General features: G+C 39.4%; 1 protein-coding gene across 9 annotated transcripts in view; it reads right to left on the bottom strand.

Moving 5' to 3' along the window:
* Window positions 1-26,127, bottom strand: part of hdac4 (histone deacetylase 4) — a 492,096-nt gene that overhangs the window by 270,839 nt on the left and 195,130 nt on the right. Inside the window, exon 1 of one of the 9 annotated variants that reach the window (XM_043693106.1) lies at window positions 13,121-13,298. The exons of the other annotated variants lie outside the window; for them this stretch is intronic. Coding sequence (XP_043549041.1) covers window positions 13,121-13,208 — 88 coding nt within the window. The 5' untranslated portion in view covers window positions 13,209-13,298. Of the gene's footprint in view, window positions 1-13,120; window positions 13,299-26,127 lie in introns of those variants that run through there. 9 annotated transcript variants of the gene reach the window in all.

The following is a 26,127-nucleotide window of genomic DNA, read 5'->3' as shown; positions in this document are numbered from 1 at the left end:
GCTTCGGGCAAAAGCCCCATTCCTGATGAAGGGCTTTTGCCCGAAATGTCGATTTTGCAGAAGCTCCTCGGATGCTGCCTGAACTGCTGTGCTCTTCCAGCACCATTGATCCACACCATAACACAGACAACCCAGGATAAAGTAGCAAAAGAAAAAAGCAAAAGGCAAGATCAGTAATATATACCAGTAAGTTAAAAGTAAATATGTCACTTATCCCCAGCATAACTTCACTTAGAAATTAAAGGTAAATACTCTATCCATCCAGAGCATAATTTAACGCAACTTATTACCAACAAAAGGCGACTCCACCAAGTCCTCCCTAAGGAGTACAAACCCGAGCAACTTTGTTATCTGTACCTATTCAACCTTCCAGTTTAACTTAGCGTGCCCACAAAGTTCCTCGCTTTCTCTGGCATGTCAAGTAAATGTACAGATCCATTATAGTTAATTTGAAACACCACTGGATATCTTAGACATGACTGGATCCCAGCTGATGAAACGTCTTGGAAAATCATGACCCTGGAGCACTTGCACACCAACGTTCTCGGGTCCTTCCCTTGGGCTCTGGAAGCTTCCATGACTTTCTGTTTGTCTTTATAATGATGGGACCGTACCAGAACATGGCGACGGCGCTGGTCCATACCTGGCCTCTGTGCCATGACACGGTGGGCTCTCTCAATCTTTATCTTTCCCTATTCAGCCTCCAAGCTGAGGAATTCTCAAAGAATTCCACTGACTGTTCACCTTCTGTCCCCTCCAATAGACTAACACGACAAACATTCTTTCTTCTGTCTCTGTCTCAAGATCATCCACCAGATCCATGAACCCACAGACCTGTGCTTCTAGGGCTTCAATCTGACTCTTGGAAAAATCAGCCTCAACTTGCACCCCTGTGACTCGGCGTTCAAGCTCATCAGTCCTTTTCCCCAGGTCTCCCAGCTGCTGTTCGTGCTTTTGCAGCATAACAGAGACTGGGGCCAGCGTCTCCTCGATTTTTTCTTCGATCTATTTTCCTTGAGAGATTTGGTGAGCTCCTTAATCAAGGCCTGGTGAGTAAACAAGCCCACTGCCTCGGTGAATTGAGCTGTAATCTAGACCCCAAGCGAACTTCCTCCTTCCTTCAGCATTCTCCCACAACAAAAACAAAGATAAGTGAAAGTTTCAAGTTTTGTACGACTTTTACCATTTTTTTGTTCACAGTGACTTGGATGGGACGGGTTCTAGCTCTGTCCTGCTGATATTACAGCATGGAGCCCAGCAACGTGATCCTCCTACGTCAATGCTACCTTGGATTCCCCTACCCGATATGTTTCAGTGAGATTATTTATCGAAGAGAAGGTGTACTCAACGTTGATCTGATGGGTTCAGGTCAACATATGTGTCCAACTTCAAGATGAAACAGCAAATGCTCCATGATCAGAAGCTATTATGGAAAATTACTGTATGGTGCACTATATCAGACCGACCTTCTAAGGAGGTTTTGGCCACACATATAAACTAGGTATTTCAAAAGGTACGATTTTAAAAGGAAAGTCAGCATTTGTACCTGAAAAATCTTCACTAGGAAATTATCAGTTACACTCAGAGCATGTGGCATAGAGTGCACAAGACATCTGATGGATAGGGTCAACAGCCAAGGTCTTTTCCCAGGGTAGGGGTGGTCCAAAACTGGAGAGCATAGGTTTAAGGTGAGAAGGGAATGATTTAAAAGGGACCTATCTAAAGGGCAACATTTTCATGCAGAGAATGGTGCGTTTATGAACTAAGTTGTCAGAGGAAGTGGTGGAGGCTGGTACAATTACAACATTTAAAAAAGGCATTTGGATGTGTATATGAATAAGAATGGTTTAGAGGGATATGGGCCAAATGCTGGTAAATGAGACTAGATCAGTCTAGGATATCTGGTTGGCATGGACGAGTTGGACCAACAGGTCTGTTACTGTGTTGTACATCTCTATGATTCTATGATAAGGGAAACTGTATTTGCTGGGGTATCCACAATAATATCGAAGGTGGTGAAGATGTACAAAACATGCCAGAATTACCAATCACATCAACACAGATCCCACACTGAGCTACACAAGATTCTATCGTACCCATATCCAAAACTGTAACTGATTTAATCACTATCCATGGCAAACATTTTCCCCTACTCCCCAATTACTTTTCCAAGCTTCCAATCATCAAAAATTGAAGGAAGCCTGCACACATCTGTGGAAGATGCAAGCATGCCATATTCAATTTGTTCAGTACAGCTAAAAAGATCATATCAAAAAGCATACCACAATACACGCACAGACAGGAGGAGGTTCGGAGTGGCCTGGCAGGCTAAGGTTGATCAACCCCCACGACCAGATAAAATATTTCTCAGACTGTTCAGTAAGAGTAGGGAGGAAACAGCAAGATGGCTGACAATAACTTTCAATTCCGCTCTGACCACAGGAGAGGTGCCAGAGAGCTGGAGGATAGCAGTTATTTAAGAAGGAAGCAAAGAAAACTACAGGCCAGTTTAACTTGAGTGCTGGGGAAACTACTGGAAGCAATTCCAATGGACAGAATTAATTTGCACTTGGAAAGGCAGGGATTCATCAAGAACAGTCAAAATGGTTTTGTTAAGGGGAGGTTATATCTGACCAACTTGATTGCATTTTTCGAAGAAAAATGTTCATTTTCACCATCAACTACCATCAATACCCTATTACAAAAATTTATATTATAAAAATTGAAATTACTCTGAGAAGAGTAATGATTTCATTCATATTACTCAAAAAGGAGCCTAACAACTACCTCACGCACAACTGACAAACAGCGGATGTCTGAGAGGCATAGATGAGAGAAACTAAGTAAATGGGAAACAAATTAAAATAAAAACATGTGGTGCTGGAAAAGCACAGCCAGTCAGGCAGCATCCGAGAAGCAGGAGATGTTTCGTGCATAAGGTCTTCATGAGGAATGTTCCTGATGAATAGCCTATACTCAAAATGTTGACTCTCCTGCTCCTTGGATGCTGCTTGACTGGCTGTGCTTTTCCAGCATCACACTTTTTGACTTGACCGCCAGTATCTGCAGTCCTCACTTTCTCCTAGGAAACAAACTAAATTAATGCACAAATATTTGAAAGTAGTCAAGCTTAACACTTTACAAAAAAGTAGGAGATCCTTGTTTTTAAGAGGAATAGAATACAAAAACAAAAGTTATATAAGCCCTTTATGAAGCACTAGCCAAGCTTCAGCTGGAGTATTGCACTGAGTTCGAGGCATCACAACCTAGGAAGGATGTCAAAAGTTTGAAGAGGTTATGCAAAACGTTTACAGGATGGTACCAGAAATGAACAATTTCAGTTATATGGAAAGACAGCACAAGCAGTTATCTGGTATAGAGATGTTTAAGAGAAAATTTGATAAGGTTTTGAAGATCATAAATGGGGTTTGATACAGTAAATGAAGAACTATTTCCAATGGCAAGAAGGTTAGCAACCACAGTTTACCACAGATTGTACATGAGGAACTTCAGTTTTTACACAGCAAGTTGCTATATGGAATGTGCTGCTTTAAATGCTGGTGAAAGCAGAGCCAACAACAACATTAAAACAATGCTGGACAAATACCTTGAGAACATTTTTATAAGAAAGATTAAATCAACATGGTCCCAGAGGATCATAGGGCTGCCCTCTCATTGGTGAGAGATTAATGGTGATGGTTTAATCTGAGGGTCACCATGCCTCAGGTGAGGTTGAGAAGTTGGGATCTTAATGGTAACCTCAGATGATGTGGGCATTGAATCCCATGCTGTTGGGTTGCATGATGCATTGCACGCTAGTAATCCAGCCAACTGAGCTAACTAATCCCCACATTTTTATAATGCTATAGGGAAAAGAAAAGGGAGCAGGATTAGATGGATAGCTCTATCAAATAGCCATCAGAGAATGTCTGTGTTCTATGGTGCATCATTTTATGATTCTATTACAGTTCACATGACAACGCTTATTGGCAGGTGTTGCCAAGCCTTGGTGATTATCCTCGACACCTGTAGATGCAGAAAGCATAGGCTTCTGGGAAAGAGAGGAAGAATCTTTGAGAAAAAGCTCCAAACTCCTTAAAGTTTTTCATACCAAAATTCAATTATTTGTTTTAACTTATCTATAATGTGTTTTGATTCAAAACCAACAGTCACTGTCACGTTTTCCAAAAAAAATTAGTGTCATCATAATTTCCACTCAGTTTCAGAGCAATTAACAAAGTATCACTTGAAGGATCAATGCCACATAGCAGGAAATTGGAATCACAGATTCCGATCTAGGACTGTGTTTGCAGTTGCTGATTTATGCTTAATTGATATTTTTTCCTAATGATGTAGTTTCAAGAGTTAATGATTATTATATTAGGGTGGCTGCATTAAATTTGAATTTATCAGCACCGATACTACAAAATGCTCAGCGGGTGTGGAAATATCCATCAAAGAGAGAGAAAATGAGATTAACATTTCAGGTTAACAACTCCTTTGTCAGAACTGATGCAAGTCAACAACTTGAAATGTTAACTTTTTTAATCCACAGATGCTTTAACACCTGCTGAGTACTTCCAACATCTTCTGATTTTATTTTAGAGGTTGTGTTCATATTATTTTGTTCTTGAATTTATCAGAACAATACTTCAAAATGCAAACCCTTGATGCCACTTACTTTTAAACAATGTCATAGCAGTTTTTCCTGAGGCTTGCCTAGTTACAAATCAAACCTAGCAATATAATGTAACAAACCTACATTTGTGTAACACAACAATTAAACATCAAAGACCAGATCCCTTGGACACAAAGACTTAAAACAGACACACATTTTTCGAAATATCACTTTTATTCAAATATTAAGATAGCATTAGTTTGAGCAAATAGACAGCAATTTCCTAAAATGAATGCCCATACACATGAACTGTTTTGGAAAAAAAATCAAGAGAATTCAGATTTTCACAGTTGAATAGATGTAATGTTAATAGTGTGTTTAGGTTTCTATTAATTAGCATTCTTACCTCATCGATATTGCAATTTTAAGTGACAAGTACAATGTGTTATGGTCCTAACTAGTGGAAACACTGGACAAATCAGATTCAAAAATGAAACGAACTTGATAGGCCATGAACTTTATTTTTGAAATTTGCTTATCGTGGTGGTCCATCACGGAACGTATTCACAACAGGCTGTCACGTACTTTGTACAAAACTTAAACACACAAGAACTATTCAAAATGGTCTTATTACAAACTATTGGAAGTAAAAATTCAATACTTTTACCCTCAACAACAACCTTGCAGATTCTTGAATTTCAGTTATTTCAAATAGGTAAACAGATTATGAATAGATGTACCAAATAGACAAATAGATTATGAATAGATGTAGAGGCAATAGGGTAGAGGTAATGGGAGATTTTAATTTTCCCAACATTGACTGGGATACTTTAGCGTCAGAGGTCTGGATGGAGTAGAATTTGTAAGAAGTGTCCAGGTGAGTTTTCTAGAGCAGTATGTCAATAATCTGACGAGGGAAGGGGCCATATCGGACGTGGTACTGGGGACAAGTGGTAGAAGTTGTGGTGGGGGATTTCTTTGGGAACAGTGACCACAATTCTGTAAGTTTTATAATACTTGCAGATAAAGAAGAGAGTGGTCCTAAGGGAAGAGTGCTAAACTGGACCAAGGCCAATTATATCAAAATTAGGCAGGAACTGGGAAATGTGGATTGGACACAGCTATTTGAAGGGAAGTCCACATTTGAGATATGGGAGGCTTTCAAAGATAGGTTAACGGCAGTGCAGGATAGGCATGTCCCGTTGAAGGCAAAGGATAGGAAGGGCTAGATTCATGAACCGTGGATGACAGGAGAAATTGTATGACTAGCCAAGAGGAAAAGGGAAGTGTACATAAGCTCTAGGCAGCTGAGAACAGAACGGAGGAATATCAGAAGAGTAGGACAAGTCTTAAACAAGGAATCTAGCAGGCTAAAAGGGGTTACGAAATAGCTTTAGCAAGCAGAATTAAGGAAAATCCCAAAGCATTTTATTCTTTCATAAGAAGCAAGCAGGTAACTAGAGAAAGGATTGGTCCACTAAAAGATAGTGAAGGAAGCTGTGTGCCGAACCTGAGAGAATGGGTGAGATTCTGAATGATTACTTTACATCAGTGTTCACTGAGGAGAGGAACATGATGAATCTTGAGATTAGAGATAGAAGTTTGATTAGTCTGGATCACGTTGGCATAAGTAAGGAAGATGGGTGAGGTAGGCTAGAGGTTATTAAGGTGGACAAATCCCCAGGACCGGATGGGATCTATCCCAGATTGCTGAGGGAGGCAAGAGAGGAAATAGCTGGGGCCCTGACAGATATCTTTGTGACATCCTTAATTACAGATGAGGTGCCAGAGGACTGGAAGGTTGCTCATGTTGTCCCCATGCACAAGAAGGGTAGTAGGGATATTCCGGGTAACTACAGACCAGTGAGCCTGACGTCGGTGGTGGGGAAGTTGCTGGAGAGGGTACTGAGAGATAGGATCTATTTATATTTGGAAAGGAATGAGCTTATCGGTGATGGGCAACATGGTTTTGTGCGGGGAAGATCGTTCCTTACCAACTTGATAGAGTTCTTCGAGGAAGGGACCGAGTTGTTAGATGAAGGAAGGGCTGTTGATGTCATATACATGGACTTTTGTAAGGCTTTTGATAAGGTTCCTCATTGTAGACAAATGGAGAAAGTGAAGTCACATGGTGTGCAGGGTGTTCTAGCTAGGTGGATAAAGAACTGGTTGAGCAACAGGAGTCAGAGAGTAGTAGTTGAAGGGAGTTTCTCGAAATGGAGAAAGGTGACCAGTGGTGTTCCACAGGGGTCAGTATTGGGGCCACTGTTGTTTGTAATATACATAAATGATCTAGAAGAGGGCACTGTTGGTATGATCAGCAAGTTTGCAGATGACACAAAGATTGGCGGAGTGGCAGAAAGCATAAGGGACTGTCAGAGAATACAGGAGGGCATACATAGACTGGAGAGTTGGGCGGAAAAGTGGCAGATGCCTTTCAATCCAGACAAATGTGAGGTGATGCATTTAGGCAAGTCTAATTCTAGAGCGAATTATACAATGAATGGAAGAGCCTTGGGAAAAGTTGATGGGCAGAGAGATCTGGGAGTGTAGATCCATTGTACCCTGAAGGTTGCTGCACAGGTGGATAGAGCAGTCAAGAAGGCATAAAGTATGCATGCCTTCATCGGACGGGGTATTGAGTATAAGAGCTGACAAGTCATGTTAAAATTGTACAAGACATTGGTTCGGGCGCACTTAGAATACGGTGTACAGTTCTGGTCGCCACATTACCAAAAGAACGTGGACGCTTTGGAGAGGGTGCAGAGAAGGTTTACGAGGGGGTTGCCTGGCACGGAAGGTGCTAGCTATGAAGGGAGGTTGAGCAGGTTAGGTTTATTTTCACTAGAAAAAAGGAGATTGAGGGGGGACCTGACTGAGGTTTACAAAATCATGAAGGGTATAGACAGGGTAGATAGAGACAAGTTTTTTCCCAGGGTGAAGGATTCAATAACGAGAGGTCATGCTTTCAAAATGAGAGGTGGAAAGTTTAAGGGAGATACACGCGGTAAGTACTTCACACAGAGGGTGGTGGGTGATTGGAACGCGTTGCCAGCAGAGGTGGTAAAGGCATGCATGGTAGATTCATTTAAGATGTGTCTGGACAGATGCATGAGTAGGTGGGGAGCAGAGGGACACAGATGCTTAGGAATTGACCGACAGGTTTAGATAGTACATTTGGATCGGCTCAGGCTCGGAGGGCCAAAGGGCCTGTTCCTGGGCTATAAATTTTCTTTGTTCTTTTTTGTTCTTTACTTTAAAGTTTCTTGTTCAGAGGGCATGGGTTAATCTGGTTGCTTTTCACCAAATGTGCATTCTCAACAATATATAAACATGCATACAAAAGAGGAGAACTAGACCATTCAGCCCTTCAAGACAAACCCACAATTGAATAAGACCACAGTTAATCTGTTTGCATTTGTATTCCAAATTCTGATAAGCTTTGATCACAATCTACCTCCACCGAATAAATATCCACGGTCTTCTGTTGCAGAGAATTCTAATGTCACACAATGCTTGGGGAATAAAATTCCCATCTCTGTATAAAAGGTTGATCCCTAATTTTAAAAGTGCCCCCTAGGTCTGGACTGATACACAAAGGAAGCATCTTTTGCATGTATACCTTGTCAAAATATTCAGGACCTTGGGCACATCAATCAAATTACCCCAAAGTCTTATCTCCAGCAGATTGAAGCTGACCCTGTCCAACTTCTACTCATAAGATAACTCATTCAATTTGGCAAACATTCACTGAACTCCAATACAGTTACATCCTCTTTTGTATGAGGACAAAACTGCATACGATGTTTGAGATGTTGTTTCACAAAGGCCCTGCATAACTAAAATGTAATATCCAAAGTTCTATGTACAACTCCTGTCATAATAAAGACTAGCATCCCATTAGCCTACTATAGTGAAGATGTTAGAATCAAGCATTAAAGAGGTAATAGCAGGGATCTTGAAAAACCTGTAGTAATCGGGAAAAGGAAAACATATTTAACCAGTTTATAGGAATAACACGTGAAGTGGGCAAAGGGGAGACAAAATGTAATTGCACTTCCAGAAGGCATTTGACAAGGTGCCACTCAACAGGTTACTGTACAATGTAGGAGCGCATGTTGTGGCTAAATATGCAGATGACATAAAGGTGAGTCGGAAATTATGAAGAGGAATTACAAAGAGAACATAAGGAAGTTGCAGACGGATATGGGTAGGTTGAATGGTTCGGCAAAGATTTTGGCAGGTGGCAGTATATTATGGGAAATGAGGAGTTGTTCATATTGGCAGGAAGAACAAAAAAGCAAAGTATTAAATAGAGAACAAAAGCAGGATTCTGAGATGCAGAGAAATCTAGTGTACGAGCCAACAAAAAGTTAAAATGCAAGTAACTAAGAAGGCTATTCGAGACAGTGTTCAATTATTACTAAAAACTTCAGAATACACATGCTATATATTGCAAGAAGAGGTCTTGTGGTACAGTGAGTCACATTTCTACATGAGCCAGAAGTTCCAGGTTCAAGTTCCACTCTAGGACTTGATGACCACACATAAAATAGCCAGATAGGTTGACTATCAAATCTTTCAACACTCTGAATCATTCCAACATCCACCAATGGCTTAAAGAAAAACACTTCAAGACACCTATTTTACAAAAATTGTGACTTAAATGGTGCATTTCAAAAACAGGACAAAATTTAAATCATGTTGCTTTTGGACATGCACAGAAAAAAAACATTCTTTTAAAATTAGTAGACATTTTAGTTAATGGAAAATGAGCAAGAGCTTCATGATTTTAAAAAAATTACAAAATAAAAGCACTTATAGTCAGAAAACATTTCTAACCTTCATTGAAGGTTCATTTCTGACCATCATTTTTGGAGTTAGTTGAAGAAATGTACATACTAAATTACGGTTGTCAGTGGAAGATACCCATTCATACATTTTCTGCTTTTCTTGATTCACTGCCTCTCAATATTAGTTATGTAATCACACAGGAATGGGAGCAAGTCATCCATCTCCTCAATGTAATATTGCCACTCAGATCATATAGCTGAACTCTCTTTCTCAATTCTTTCATCCAACAATCTCAATGTTGAAAACTCAAATTGTTCCATATCCTCTTGTGTAAGAACTCTGTATTTTTATCACAGTGTGTGGGAAAAAAATGCTTTCTAATTTCCCTGCTAAGTGATCAAGAAGTTACGCTCCACTTCTAATTCGCCCATTAGAGGAGAATGTTGCACTGTACCCTCCCACTGCAGAACATCGTTGTAGGGGGCTTCTCAGAGTTCTAGGCCAAATCATCCTCAACTGCTTTGTGATATTACCTCCTGGAAATGTTAGCTAACAGCTGCAGAAGGTTCAGTCCTGTTTGCTGCTTTGCAGATAATGAAGCAATGTCCACATGCAACAAGACCTGAACAATGTCAGTGACTAAGTAACTTTCGCCACACATGACGGCCAGGCAATGATCATCTCCAACAAGAGAATCTAATCATATCACCTCAGTATTCAAGAATATTACCAGAGCTGAATACCCACCATCAACATCATAGGAGTTACTATAGACCAAAAGGTTAATTGGACTAGCCATAAAAATGCCATGGCTGCAAAAGTAGGTCAGAGGTTAGGAATTCTGAAATTGGTAAATCTTTACATGGCACAGATTTGGAGTGCAGCTCCAATAATACAATAAGATTGGTCTATGGATGTTCACAGTGCTGTTAGGAGACAGTAAAAGAACAGTAGCAGTAAAATAAGATAATATAGCTCCAAGTCCAGATGAGGTGTAGCTAGGAGGGGATCTTGGAGGTGGGAATGTTCTCACCTATCTACTGCCCTCCTCTTTCTGGGTGTTAAATGTTGCAGGTTAAGACCCCAGGGAGGACAATGTATCACACGAGATGAAATATGCCTACTAAGTTATGCAAGGCCCTGTCCTGAGACTATCCAAAATGTTGGCATGAGCATTCAGAAAAGCACGAAGCACTTTGACAGGACGATAGCTGGATCATGTAGAAGCAATTCCAGAAAATAGATGTGCACACAAGCAACTCAGGTACTCAATCCTTCAAATAGCACCTGCCCCATCAGACAGAGGCTACAAATGCCACATTGAACTTTTCTGTCATCTCAAAATGCAATGGACTGAAGGGGAGGCAAGTCACCCTTGGTCCCAAAGGACGGCCAAGAAGATTAATTGGTTTGTTGGCTATTATCATTTTGTGTAGAGATAAAAAACTGCAGATGCTGGAATCTAAAGTACACAAACACGAGGCTGGAAGAACACAGCAAGCCAGGCAGCATCAGAAGGTGGAAAAGTCAATGCTTTGGGTATAACCTGACTTCTCCTCCACCTGATGCTGCCTGGTTTGCTGTGTTCTTCCAGCCTTGTGTTTGTCTACTTTGGATTCTAGCATCTGCAAGCTTTTATTTATCACTATATAACATGATAATACCCAACAAACCAATTATTGCTCTTGGTCATCCTTTGGGATCGAGAGTGACGTCTCCCCTTCCGTTCATTGCATTTTGAGATGACATGGAATACAGGGAGAACTAGCCATTTGGATACAGAACTGGCTCAAAGATAAAAGACAGAGGGTGGCGGTTGAGGGTTGTTTTTCAGACTGGAGGCCTGTGACCAGTGGAGTGCTACAAGGATCGGTGCTGGGTCCTCTAACTTTTGTCATTTACACAAATGATTTGGATGTGAGCATAAGAGGTACAGTTAGTAAGTTTACAGATGACACCAAAATTGGAGGTGTAGTGGACAGCGAAGAGGGTTACCTCAGATTACAACAGGACCTTGACCAGACGGGCCAATGGGCTGAGAATGGCAGATGGATTTAATTCAGATAACTGCGAGGTGCTGCATTTTGGCAAAGCAAATCTTAGCAGGACTTATACACTTAATGGTAAGGTCCTAGGGAGTGTTGCTGAACAAAGGGACCTTGGAGTGCAGGTTCATAGCTCCTTGAAAGTGGAGTCGCAGTGAAGGTGTTTGGTATGCTTTCTTTTATTGGTTAGAGTATTGAGTACAGGAGTTGGGAGGTCATGTTGCGGCTGTACAGGACATTGGTTAGGCCACTGTTGGAATATTGCATGCAATTCTGGTCTCCTTCCTAATGGAAAGATATTGTGAAACTTGAAAGGGTTCAGAAAAGATTTACAAGGATGTTGCCAGGGTTGGAGGATCTGAGCTACAGAGAGAGGCTGAACAGGCTGGGGCTGTTTTCCCTGGAGCGTCGGAGGCTGAGGGATGACCTTATAGAGGTTTACAAAATTATGAGGGGCATGGATAGGATAAATAGACAAAGTCTTTTCCCTGGGGTCGGGGAGTTCAGAACTAGAGGGCATAGGTTTAGGGTGAGAGGGGAAAGATATAAAAGAGACCTAAAGGGCAACTTTTTCATGCAGAGGGTGGTACGTTTGTGGAATGAGCTGCTAGGGGATGTGGTGGAGGCTGGTACAATTGCAAAATTTAAGAGGCATTTGGATGGGTATATGAATAGGAAGGGTTTGGAGGGATATGGGCCGGGTGCTGGTAGGTGGGACTAGATTGGGTTGGGATATCTGGTCGGCATGGACAGATAGGACTGAAGGGTCTGTTTCCATGCTGTACATCTCTATGACTCAATGACTAATGAATTCAACCTACCATTTGTAGACTCAACCAGATAAGGCAGATGCAATTTGAAGGATTGAGTATCTGAGTTGCTTGGGTGCATATCTGTTATTCGGAATTGCTTCCACATGATCCAATTGTAGTCCTATCAAAGTGCCAGTAGCTTCCCGAATGCTCATATCAACATTTTAGGTAGAGTCAGGACAGGGCCTCACAAAACTTAGTAGGCATGTTTGATCTCAAATAATGCTTTGTCCTCCTGGGGGTCTCTTGCTGCATAGTTTGCATAAGGATAGATGTGGCATCAGCCTTGCGTTAGACATGCAAATAAATGAGACTCATCAAACAAAACTGGATTGAGATGATTAACACACTGATATTAGAAATGTTGGTTTGGGAGAGAATGCTGAAATTGCACTGCCAATGAGATTGAAGTATTTTATGAAAACTGTAGCTTTTCTTCAATGCCTTAAGGTGCCTGCTGTACATTGTTCAAGCCTCAAACATATAGGAGTAGAGCAGGAATTACTGTTAGCTGAGAAGCTATGATCTTAGCTCCAGGTTTGAAGTCCCGGACATCAAAGAGTTAAGCAGTTAAGATGATCGCTAAGCATGTACACCAACTGGTTATCCCAGCAACTCTTGCACCCCATGAACAAATATACAAATTTATGAGGGCAGGTTGCGTGGACTAGGCTTGTGGTACTTAAAATGTTGGAGGATTCAAGAGTTCTTTCTAAAAAAAAAACTTATACATGAGATGAAGAGCTGCAGTTAAGACTGACATTCATCTGTAATCCCCAACTGCCTTGTTATAAATTTCTTCTTGAACTGCTGCAGCCCATGTGGTCTATGGGTGATCTGAAGGGTTATACCTGAAATGTCGATTTCTCCACTGGAGATGCTGCCCAGCTGGCTGTGTTCTTCCTTTATCACCTTGTGTCCCCCTTTCCTCCCCATCATCGAGTGGGTGTGGTGAAGGAGTCTAGTGATGCACTAAGTCAAGATGAACTCATATTCAGTTCTGGATCCATGTGGAACTAGTTGATTGAATCCAAAAAGGAGGCAGGCTAAGAAAAACAAGATTAGCTAGACTTGCTATTAATTCAGATACTCATGAAAGAAAAATACCACATATAGACATTTACGAGAAGAGGAGGAACCTGGGTTCTAATGTTCTGTACAGTCAAGTTATCTGATACTCACTCATCATTTTGATAATAAAGAATGAAAGATAAAACACCATAAAACTTTTAATAAGTATGCAAAGAAAGAAGTGGATTCCTTAAAGAGGGGAAATTATCATCTTGAGATATTAACAAACGTTAACTGTGTCACAACCAAGTAAAGACTTCATTATCAGAAGTTTTTAATGAAGGAAACTTTTCTTGTGCACCACTATATTTCATATAATGAATCACTCAAGTTTACTGTGGTTTTGGAATGTGGCTTTATACTATTTCTTCCGAACTCATTCTCACTTCCTCCTTCTAAGTCAATTTTTTAAGTCCTGTGACATTTACTCATCAGGACGTTACAATGTGAAGAGGAAGGGCTTGGAACCCAATTAAACACACTTTCCAGTTTTGAAACTGATCTTTTTACCTGGTTCAGTGTTTTTCTAGCAGTGAAGCAGAATACATTAAATTCTGTTCGTGTAGATATGTATCCTTACTCTGAATACTCCAACAAAGTTTTATAATTTCGGTCCATAATTTGAAATTTCTGATGATTAGCTTGCATTATAAAGTTTAGTGACAAAAATTATTTAATACAATAATGACTATAACTTCAGTGAATTTTAATATCAAAATTTTTCCAAATTTTGTAATTCAATTATGCTTGAGAAACATTTTGTCTTCTAAATCACTGTTATAAGGATGTCTCAATTCTGAAATTTTTGGCTGGGGTGGAATACATGTAATCTCTTGAAATTTTCATAGTTGGAGAGTTGGGAATAACTCCCCAGGAAGATGATAGGGTTTGCGTTTGCCTGTACCTCAGTGAGGTTCCAGACAAGATACCCCAAATCATTAAGCTCTCAGGTGAGGAGTCCTTGTGCACTAATTCCCACCTGTGTTGGCATAGCAACTGTCTGACCAGCAGAAAATCTGCACCATGAGAACGTAATACCCTTCCCAAAGACGTTTAATCAAGATTGCAAGGTAAAATGTAAGGACAAAACTAATCTGCATTCAAGTTTCACCAAGGTGGTTCGCAAACTTGTAAAACTGTGAATTAATAGTATCCAACTGAACTAAAAACTTGAAGACTGGTGAAGGAGGTGCATCACTCCTCAGATCACTATCAGTCTCAAACAGAAATTGGTAACTGACCTAAATTTGGTTTCCTGTAAGCTATCAATAGCAAACCTACAGTTCTTCAAACACAACTTCAAATATCTTGTGTAACGCTAATATGAACAAAGGGATAAAAACCGCAAATGCGACAAGCTTTTTTTAAAAACATAATTCAAGAAAAAGAAATCAGCTTACTACCTTAACTATCAACATGTAGAAAAATGTAAAAAAAATTCTAAAAAAAATCAACACAAAATCCAGAATGTCAAATTTTGATCATTATCATTTGGCAGGTTAGGATATACTGTTGACCAACAAGCAGCTGAAATTTAAACTAAGGACAGATTAATAACTAGCAATTCAATGTGGAGTCACAATGGCACCAAAGAGGGAATCAGTATTCTTAAATACACCTAAAGGCACACAATTTGCGACAGCGTACTTGAAATAATCAGAATTGGTCTAAGAAACACGCACTACCCTTATGCTCAGCTAGTGAAACTTTTGACATCTATCAAAATTTGTTGATTTACTAAAGTATGGGGGTATACCAATTTTTGTATGGACTACTGATCTAGAGTATTGAATGAATAATTTAAGTAATTATAGTTCAAATCCCCAACAAGGTATTTTCAGTAATAATTAAATAGTCACACAAATTTATCAGATAAACCCAATAGCTCATTAATCTACCTAAGTGAAGCACACGTCCATCCTTTCCTATCCTGAAGACATAACTTCCAGATTGATTTTGTTGTGAAAACAGTAACATGATGGAATACCTTATTTTGTTTTGCTGTTTTAGAATCTGTCCTCAATATGCTGTTGGGAAGAGTCACTACAAATCAATTCTTAAGGACTCTCACCATTGTATTGGGTGACATTAGCATCAGGCTAAGAGATGAAGTAGCTATAAAGCAGGCATCCAGGTGATGAGTTGAGCTACTGGCACCAGAAGAATTGTATTCTATCTCAATGGGTAACCTCATCCCTCAAAAGCATTCTGTACCATAATCCCATCAAACCAGATGACCACACATGGTTAAACAGAACTGTAGAACAGCATACTAGAAGCAGCCATCAGCAATACCAGAAGATGAAAACAGACTAAATTTCTGCAGTCCTGCCACATCTAGTTGTGTCTAATGGTGGGCAATTAATAACTGGGGGAGACAGCTCCCAAGTCTCTGAAGAGAGAAAGAGACATCTAGCTTTCCTCAATAGGATAGACCATGGCTAGTCTGTGACTTAACTCAATGAAAAGTCAGAAGTGAGGCCATTTGCTGATTAAACAATATCCACCTTTTTGTTTGGCCTTATAATAATAAAGTAGCTCCTTCTGAAGACCAGACATCCTGGACAACATCTAAATGACTGAAAAATAGTAAGTAACATCTGTGCCTCAGTAGTACTAAGCAATAAACATCTTCAACAGGAAACCTAACCATTTTCCACTGACATTCAATGGCTTTACTACTGCCAAACTATCACGATGGTTGCTACTGGCCAGAATCTCAACTGATACACTCACATATGTGCTGTAGTTTTTAGATTGACTCAGATGTTGGATTTTCTGTAGTGAGTGACTAATCTCCTGACTATACAAAACCTCTCCAACATGTCCAAAGTCAGTTGTTTGACTGAGCATTCTCTTTTGTTTGAATAACATCGAGGAAAAAGCAGTTTGTTTGACCCACCAGCTTGAACATCCACAGCAGCCTACTGTGGTCACAGCATGTACTGTCCACAGAATGCACTGCAGCTAGTGCATTTTCAACCACACATTCCAAATCCGCCGTTAAGAATAACACATGCAGCATTTTTGTTTCAAGTCACACACCATTCTGATGTGGAAATCTAATCCCATTCTTTACCTTTCATTGGTTGAAAATGTTGGAACTTCTTACTTAACAGCGAGGTGGGTGTATCTACATCATATGGAGAATTAGAAGCTGGGTCATTATCACCTTCTTGGTCAAACAAGGCACATGCAGGAAATACCAGCCCCATGATACCTATGTTCCAAAGATATATTCTTATTTATTTTAATTTGAAGTGTATGTTTGCCTCAACTAAGGTTAGACGTGGTCTGTTCCCCCTTACAAATGTCAACTTGCAGATTTGACACTGTAATTCTCCTCCCTTCTTTCTTTCCCAAAGACTCACGCAACAGCACTGCTAGTCTTGAGAAGGAGCAGAAGAGGGGAAATCACAAACAAATCCAAGCCTACCTCCACTCAGTATTCACATTTGCAAATCTATCTGACAGGAATCACCACAACAATGGAAGCAGAGACCTGGCTGATCCTTTCTCCCTTCTTTTGTCATAAGGCAGTGGAACTTTAGAAACCAAATGCTGTATACCCACTGAAATTAAGCACTTAAGTAGTTACTAGAAATTCAATAGGGAGATGCACCGTGTAAAGATAAACAGCATAATCCTATCAGATCACTGGGCTGCTCTTCTCTCATGAGCTAGTGGTGGTTTAACCTGAGGATTGCCCTGCCTCAGGTGAGGGGAGAGGTTGAAAAGGAGGAAAATCCTTCAGGGTCTTTCATGAGAGTCCTCAGCTAATATAAGAATTGAACCAGCCATCCAGCCAACTGAGCTGACCGACATCAAGGCACCATTAATGTAGCAATCTACTGCAGCACAAGCAAGCAGAAATTGGGCAATGTTGCATTATGCTCAGTAATATGCTGTTTTTACTTATTAAATGCTGGAGATGCTTAATGTGTTTGTTAAATGTAGAGATATTAAAACACTTTAAAATGTAGTCACTTTTGCAAACGTGGCAGAGGCTTAAAATTTCAGAACTGAAATTAACAGACTGAAATGTTTTAAATAAAATATTGGTCCCTGGTTTCCATCAAAACATGTTATACAATGGATATTACATTTGTTATCATGACTAAAAGATGCTTTATGTGTGCCAAAAACCCTTTTCCAGAAACCATCCAACCATAGGATAACCAGAGTAACATCAAATCAAAAACACACCAATTTTATTTAAACATAGGTTTATGCTTTGGAACTTATTCTCTCCAATTCTTGGAGCATAAACACTAACCAGAAGTTGTCTCAATTTCCCATGATATGCAACAGGATACAGCCTACGTTCAGAGATGTTATCAGCACTGGTTAACCTCAAAGTGGTCTGGAAAGGAGCCGGCATTGAAGCCAAATTCATGAATTTGATGAGCTGACCTTAGATTGCTAGACTGCAGTATCTTACAAAACATAATTTTTGTTTCTAGTTATACAGACACATACTCACCACAGACACAGCATTTTTCGCTTTAATGCATGTACTTTAAAAGTCTTCAGTCAATTGCAAAAGAGCCAATGACATTTTTGTTAAAAAGAAATGCTCCATGACTCCAACATGTACATGATTTCCGCATGATCCTCTTTCTGCCACATTCATTAAAGTTAGAAGCCACATAGGTTAGATTCTGACATTGCCTAGCAGATGTACAAATTATATCTGTATAATCCATCGCTCTTCATGTAGACTGTTACAACGACCACACTTCTGAAGTCAGGGATTTGTTTTTGAGGGGGAAGGGGATTGCAGCTGATCTGCAAAATGAACTTTGAGGACTGTGCACTGTCTTTCTGCCAGTTGTTTTCCCAGCTGCTAAATGACAAGAGTGCTTCAAACACGTTGAAGTTCTCTTGAGGCACAGCAATGTTGTCATTAATGACTGGAAAGAACTTCTTAGTAACCAAAGTAAAGACAACTTCTCCATTGAGCTTAAAGCCACAACATTGTAACAATGAGGTACAGTGACAGCAGAAAAAGAAAGCAAAAAAAAAGCAAATCCTGCACACCACATCCCACTTCCTGATTGGACATCCTGCCCACGTACTCAAAGATCTGAGAGTTGAGAATTAGTCTGTTTAGTCACAAACAATGCAAAGAAGTATCCTTGAATCAAAAGACAGCTGACTAGAAATTGTATAGCATATATCCATAAAATGCCCAAATTATTTGCTGTATATCTATATCGAAAATCGATGCTATTAGACAAGTACTTTAGGCATTCCTGTTCCCTACCTTTTGCCTATGGTCAATCTCCTGCTTTGCATGCAAATATACAGGGTTATTTCTGGCCTGGGGAATCACTTTTTTTCCCCCCCAAAGGAATGTTTTTGTGTTATGACAAATGAACTGTTTTAACAAATTGTGAAAATAGAACTGATGACCAGGTGCAAGAGATTGAGGAAAATTACACCTAACTACGTTAAGAAAAATCAGAAGCAAGGTGGTTTTTATGCTCATGGTTTCCCCAGAACATTAATCAACTCTGTTTTCATTTCTCATTCTGCTCAATTATTTTTAGAATTGCTGGAGGCAAAGTGAAACAAAGAAACATTACCTAGCAAAACTACCGGCCTCAAGATTGACAGATATTTCAGTGCTGCATCCAAAAATAGCAATGGACTAATTTTTCATGCGTGGATGAATATCTGAGATGGCAGTTCCGCACAAAATGTTAAGACATTCAACATGAAAAAATAAATCAAGGTATGTTATACAATATAACCACCTATTATTACATGCCAAATTCATCAGCAGTGAAAACCAAGGCTAAGTATTAAAAGTTAACTGTTATATTTTGACAAACCAATTACAGTGTAAATAGTGAAAACAAAATACACAAGTAATAATTTTGAACACAGTTCTCTAGTTCTGAGAGCTCATGAATCAGAAGTCTGTTACCTGGTTCAACAACAAAGTTTTGCATTTGCCTCAGAAAGATCTAACTTACTTTACTCCCACTTCTCTGCTCCTCTATGATGAACATCGAAATACATAAATAATATTAACCCATTTCTTTGAATATTTATTACATGGTGGAAAATAACAACATTTAAACAATGTACAGAAAGCCGTAGCAGAAAATATGCCAATTTGCTCATGCTAATGTTAGTGCATTTCTTTGCACGAGATTCTTATTTAATTACATGCTAGTGTTCACTCATAATTATCAAATTCCCTTTTGCAAGAAAGAGAATGCTCAAGAAACTCAGCAGGTCTGGCAAAATCTGTGGAAAGAAAGCAGAATTAATGCCTCTAAGTCTGGTGTGACTCTACCTCAGAACTCCAGTGCCCACTCCCTGGGACACATGTAAAGCGAAGATGTGTGCAATCTTTTTTCTTACCTTCATCAGGCATTTTCTTAAAATCACCATTTCTCTTTGAAGAGCAACTTCTAATAGATCTACAATTATATTTGATATTTTGCAATCCCAGAATTCTGATTTGCTGTGTTGGTATATATCAATGATTTAGACTTAAAATTTGGGAGGCATGACTGAGACATTTGCAGACAACAAAAAAATTTGTCAAGCAGTGAAGAATTGACTGTTGACTGCAGGATGATATTGATTGTTTGGATGAGTGGGCGGAATAATGGAAACAAAATTCAATCCAGCTAACTGAGAGGTTATGCATTTGGGGAGGAAAAACAAAGCAAGAGAATACACAATAAATAGGAATGATTTGAATAACCTGGTGTTGTGTGATTTTTAACAATAAATAGGAAGGTATTGAGAGGGATAGAGGAAGTGAGACATCTGTGAGTGCATGTCCACAGGTGCCTGAGGTTAACAGGAGACATAGGGAAGATGGTAATGATGGCACATGGGATGTTTTTCTTTATTTGGTGAGGGATTGAATCCAAGAACAGGGGCCTAATGCTGGAACCATCTAAGGCACTGGTTAAGTCACAGCTGGAGTTTGATGCGTAGTTCTCCTCACCACATTACAGAAGGGATATCATTGCTCTAGAGTAAGTAAACAGGAGGTTTACAAGAATGTTGCCAGGACTTAGGTCAATTACCAGGGTGCGCAGACTCTAAGATGATCAGCAGGAGTAGAGGAGACGAGGAAAAGATTTTCCACCTGGATGGTGGTGGATGTCTGGAATTCACTGCCAACGTCTTTGTAAGGAATCTAGATCTACAGCTGAATGATTGGATCCTGCAGGTCTACCAACCAGATGCTAGGAAGTGAATACAGAATAGCCAGCTAGTTTATTCAGCCACTGCAGACAAAATGGGCTGGAAGGCCTCTTTCTGTGTAGTATTTTTTCTATATTTATCAAATGCATATAATTTTACAAAATGCAGTTACTAAATAACTCTTGCCTTCAATCATTGCCCAGGATGAGCTTATTTCTTTCACCTCTTTAGTGATTCTACTGTACCTTATCATTTTACTGTAAATTTACCATTTTATTGGACAATTTATCTCTTTTTCTCTCATATTTCCTTAGTCTTTTAAATCTTCCTTTCTGTAGGCCTGTCTACACACCACATACCTACATGCCTTTGTCAAGATTCACATTTGATCCCTTTTCGTTGAAGGAATGGTCTTCAACACAATCACTTTGTCTTTGCTGGAAATCGCCTGATATGTACCCTTGGCAGCTCTGGTTTAAGTATTTTCTATTGCTAATCTACATTTCCCGTCACCACGGTTTCTTTCTATTTGATCTGGGTAAGGCTTTCTTTTAAGCTTACTCATACTCACTTTTCTTAAGTTGGTCAAATATCCTTAAAGAAAACCTCCCCCATTCCACTATTTCCGTCATCAAAATCTGTTATCTCACAACTCAAACTTTGTTCATGTTCAATTACTATCACCTAATGTTGCTATCCTGTTCTCTCTCCCTATTCAAAAAAATTAAAGTTTTAACTAACAATTCAAACTTATCTCCCATCAAGTTTCACATACTGCTATTACATCACTTCCTATTTTAACCTATGATTCTAATTCCTATTTCAGCTTCTTATAAGCTATGCATCAAAATATTTTTATTTTAATCAAAGAATGGTTTAGCAGTTTTCTCCCCCATCTCTTTTCCACACCTGATTCCTTTTTTTTAAAAAATGTCCTGTTCAACTTCTTTCAGCCTTTCTACTGCCCAGACTACCAAAGAATTACTTTCTCTTCCAAGGTAACTAAATCTATGGTACCATGTCTTCGCTCAAACAGGTAGTATTTTAGGTTCAACCTCCAGTGAAAAATGTAGGCTAATGTGTCATGTGAAATTTTTAAATTTATTATGCAACTGCAAGTTCATATTACTGTGAAGAGATTGCATTTCCTTCAAAGGAACAAGGAATATGATACTGAATATATGCAATCTTACGTTATTTTTAATTCTCCACATGTATACAAACACACAGTTCAATGACTACCCATAAAATCTGAAGTTTTTTGCAGTGCTATAGCACCAAATTCACCATGAGTCAAAGGTGAACCTATTTCCAAGTCAGATATTACATTTCCCAAACAGCAGTAAAAGGAGTTAGTGTGAAAATGGGGATGTAGAATAAACAAAACTAGCCAAATTCTTGCTCTGAATTACAATCAAGTAATTCCTGCTTGGCTCAACTGTGGTGCTCTCTCTGTAATGAGATAGCTAGCTTTTAATTTCCTGCCATTTGACATACACAAATAATATCCATCTGGCAAAGGTAGCTAAAGGTGATTGAAGAATTATGTTGCAGAAAGAACTTGTCAGTTACTCCACTTTTTGTAAAATAAGTGATTTTAGATTCAATTCTAGGAACAGAGATACAAACATACATTGATCTTGCAAAAACGCAGCTATATGTAGCTAGCACTAACAACTATTGGTAAAATCGCCATAGTCTCAGTGGTCCATAGGGCTATTCTCTCATGTGAGAGAGGGAGAGTGAGAGAGAGGTCGAGAGGGAGACACACCTCAGGTGAGGAGTGAGATTGAGAAGGCAGGACCTTCAATAGCAACCTCAGCCAGTATGAGAATTGAATCCACACTGTTGATGTCACCCTGCATCGCATACTAGCCATCCAGCTAACAAAGCTAACTGAACCCCCAGATAGCACTAGCCCCCTGCTCAATTTACACAGATCAATTGGGAAACTAGCTCTTTACAAAATTAAATTAGGGCATCCCAGTAACAGTGTTGGCAAATCAAGCAACTTAACTTATACTGGTTCATTGAGTTTGGTCAAATGAAGAAAGGTTGTTCTACTTTTGTAAAGCAACAACTTTATTCATCATTTCAGCAGAAACGTACTGCCTGGCCTGCTGTGCTGTTCCAGCAATAAAGTTTCAACTTTGATCTCCAGCATCTGCAGACCTCACTTTCTCCTACTTTTGTAAAGCAACAACTTTATTCATCATTTCAGCAGAAACGTAATAGAAAGGGAATAAACAGTCCTTTTCAACAGTAATTTCAGTTTACATCTGCTAAACGTATGAAGGATAATGTCGAACTAGAATATACTTATTCCTCTCCAATGCTTTGTATACTTGCAATCTGTTAAAGAGTGCATCAAGTAGTTTCAACTTAGAAACTATATTGGTTTTTCAATGGTGATATTTAATATACAACTGGAAATAATAATTCAGAAATGAGCTAATTTTAAATGATTTTCAACTTCTGGGTAGTATTCCTCAAGTGCTTTAAGTAAAAAAAAATTAAAATCGATGTACCTTACAATTCGTTAAAGTTGATGGGACCTTAAAAAAAAGAGCTAAAGAATGTATGAGAGTAGTTAGCCTATACATTTTCAGTGTTTATCAGTGTTCTAACTTTTACAAGTTGGACTGAGTTTGGAAACCCGATTCCTAACTCGGTGATTGGCAGAACACCACAGAAAATGGAGTTCAGCTGCAGCCATGTATGATCACAGGTTCAGAAATTGATTTCTAATGTGAAAGAAATGTTTTGTTTTCAAAATTGGGTAATACGAAGAGTGCTTGCATCCAAACATCACTAATGTATCTGCCCCATCCTTCTATTCCACATAGTACTACACCAATGGCTCTACAGACAATTGCACAATGATGATGAACCACACTGCATGAGAATTTAGAATGTATTTCACCTGTGGAAACCCAGGATAGGCAATTAGTCTAAGTGACTGTGTATTTGAGGTAAGGGGAGGGTAAAGAGAAGGGGCAAGATTAAGCTTACTTCTTGACTGATCTCTGTCATCCTGGTTAGTGTAAGTGTGCAAATACAATCGAACCAAATACATGTATAACCTCAACAGCTCATCAACACATGTTGTCCTGCCTCAGATGGGAATATGACCAGACTGGTAAAGTGTCAGTGTTACAGCAGCTTGCAAACAATTCAAAATTAGTAGATGCAAACAGAAAAATAACAGATACATAAAGCTCTAAGTCACAAGAGAAAATGCAGCATAGCTGTGGTGGGAATTTTGTATGTGCAGATCTAAAATTACAGTAATTATAAAACGATCACTGATCCAAGAAGCAGAAAACCCCACCCATAAACACAGAGCTGGTTCCTTCATATAAAACTGGTCCAGGCATGTAAGGAAACAAAGTCAGCCAAATACTTATATAAATAAACCTGGTTGCCCAGCTTGGTGTAGAAGCTAACCTTTCACTTCCAGATAATATTCTTTTGCTTAATATGTAGAAAATTGCAAATTTTAAACCTTATAAAAATGCAATCAACAAAAGACATTGAATTAACGTTTTTAAAATGTTTAATTTCATAGTGTAACTGCAATTTGAGCACAACATTTAAATATCTCATGTCTGCAAACTGATCAAGATGACTGGGAATGTAATGAAAAGTAGATCACAATGGTATTGACAATGGGTTAGTTAGTCAGAAACCTAGGCTAATGTTCAAGTCTTGAACTGCAGACAGTGAAACCTGAGTTCAATTAATCCAAATGGAATTAAAAGCTTGTCTAATGATACCCATAAAATCACTGTTGATTCTCAAGAACTCAGCTGGTTCACTACTTTAGAGAAAGAAAAGTTCCCATCCTCATCTGGTCTGACCTACATGTAACTAGCTCTCCAGTAATATGGACAATTCTGAAATGTTGTCTGTTAATAGAACTAGATGACCTTCCAGCATTGATTGAGGCACTGGAAACACTAACAGCACACACAGCTTGACAACTCAGCAAAGTTCTCGTTAACATCTGTTCCAACAGTGGACAATGTGTCCCACAGGCTAGGCAAGCAAATGCCTGACAGTCATACTCATAATTTGATGAGTATGACTGTCAGGCTTTTGCCTGCCTAGCCTGTGGGACACACCACCTCTTTACAATGTGCAAGAGGTGGTGATACACAGATTCAGGATGGAGATGTTCTGAGTAATCCTCAATAATGGCTCCACGTTCCCACAACCATCTCCTTCTATAATAGTATTTTTGATTTGGATACTACTGAAGTATGTCATCCCCTACCTTACCACTACTTTTTAAGAGGCTGATAGATTACGTTTTCCGCCCTGTGCTGTTTTGTTGGCTCCATCCAGACTGATTCTCCTTCCATATTTTTCAGCCGATATTTTTCCTTTCCGACTAGTGTACAGATTTTATCCTTTACTAACATATCCTTATTCTTAAGATCATTTCTCAGGAGAATTCAGCAAGATCTAAGTCCATGACACCATAACAAACTCACCTGCATAGGGTAGTGGTAGTGGGCGATTCATCAAGAGTGATACAGGATTCTACCTTAAAGAAGACAGACAGATTTGCTGTGACACTAAAATGGTATGTTTCCTCTCTGCTGCCAGGGTGAAGAATGTCACTAAGCAACTGTATGACATTCTGAAAGGGGAAGGTGAACAGCCTTGGTGGCATGGTGTAAAGTTAACAATATCTCCCTCAACATCAGCAAAATGAAAGAGCTGATCATTGACTTCAGGAGGCAAGGTGGAGGGCATACCTCTGTCCACACCAAGTACAACACACAGGCCAATTTCATTGCCTTCATTTATACTTTCCGTTGCCTCGGAGAGGCAGCCAACATTATCAATGACCCTCCCGACCGGTTATAGTCCCTTCCAATCTCTGTCATTGGGCAGAAGATACAAAAGCTTAAACATGCACTGATTCAAGAACAGCTGTTATTAGACTTCTGAATGGACCTCTCAAATTTTAAATTTAAATTTTGATCTCACTTGCTCTGTTCTATTACCCTAATGCACTTTGTATGATATGATCTTCTTGTACCATATACAAACAGAATCAATCCTTTTCACTGTACATGCAACAATAATAAATCAAATCAAACACAGAGCCAGAGGACAGAGAATCATAGAATCCCTACAGTGTGGAAGCAGGTCATTTGGCCCACCCAGTCAACACCAACCCTACCCTAACCATGGAACTCTGCATTTACTATGGCTAATGCACCTAGCCTGTACATCCCTGGACACTCGGGGCAATTTCAGCATGGCCAATCTATCTAACTTACACACCTTTGGACTGTGGGAGGAAACTGGAGCACCCAAGAGGAACCCATGCAGACATGGAGAGAATATGCAAAGTCTATTCAGACAGTAGCACGAGGGTAGAATCGAACCTGGACCCCGGCAATGTGTAACAGTAGTGCTTACCACTGAGCCACCATGCCACCCATAAATGGTCCATGTAGGTACCTTTTTTTTGGTTAAGTTAAAAGAAAAGGCTGAAGTCCTGCAAAAAGAATATGCATTATAAAGTAGGATGTCAAAGATAGTAATCTCAGGATTACTCCCAATGGCATGCGTGAGCAAGATCAGGAATAGGAGA

This window comes from Chiloscyllium plagiosum, chromosome 7 (assembly GCF_004010195.1).
Source record: "Chiloscyllium plagiosum isolate BGI_BamShark_2017 chromosome 7, ASM401019v2, whole genome shotgun sequence".
Lineage (NCBI taxonomy): Eukaryota > Metazoa > Chordata > Chondrichthyes > Orectolobiformes > Hemiscylliidae > Chiloscyllium > Chiloscyllium plagiosum.
This window is presented reverse-complemented; position numbering and strand designations above follow the sequence as displayed.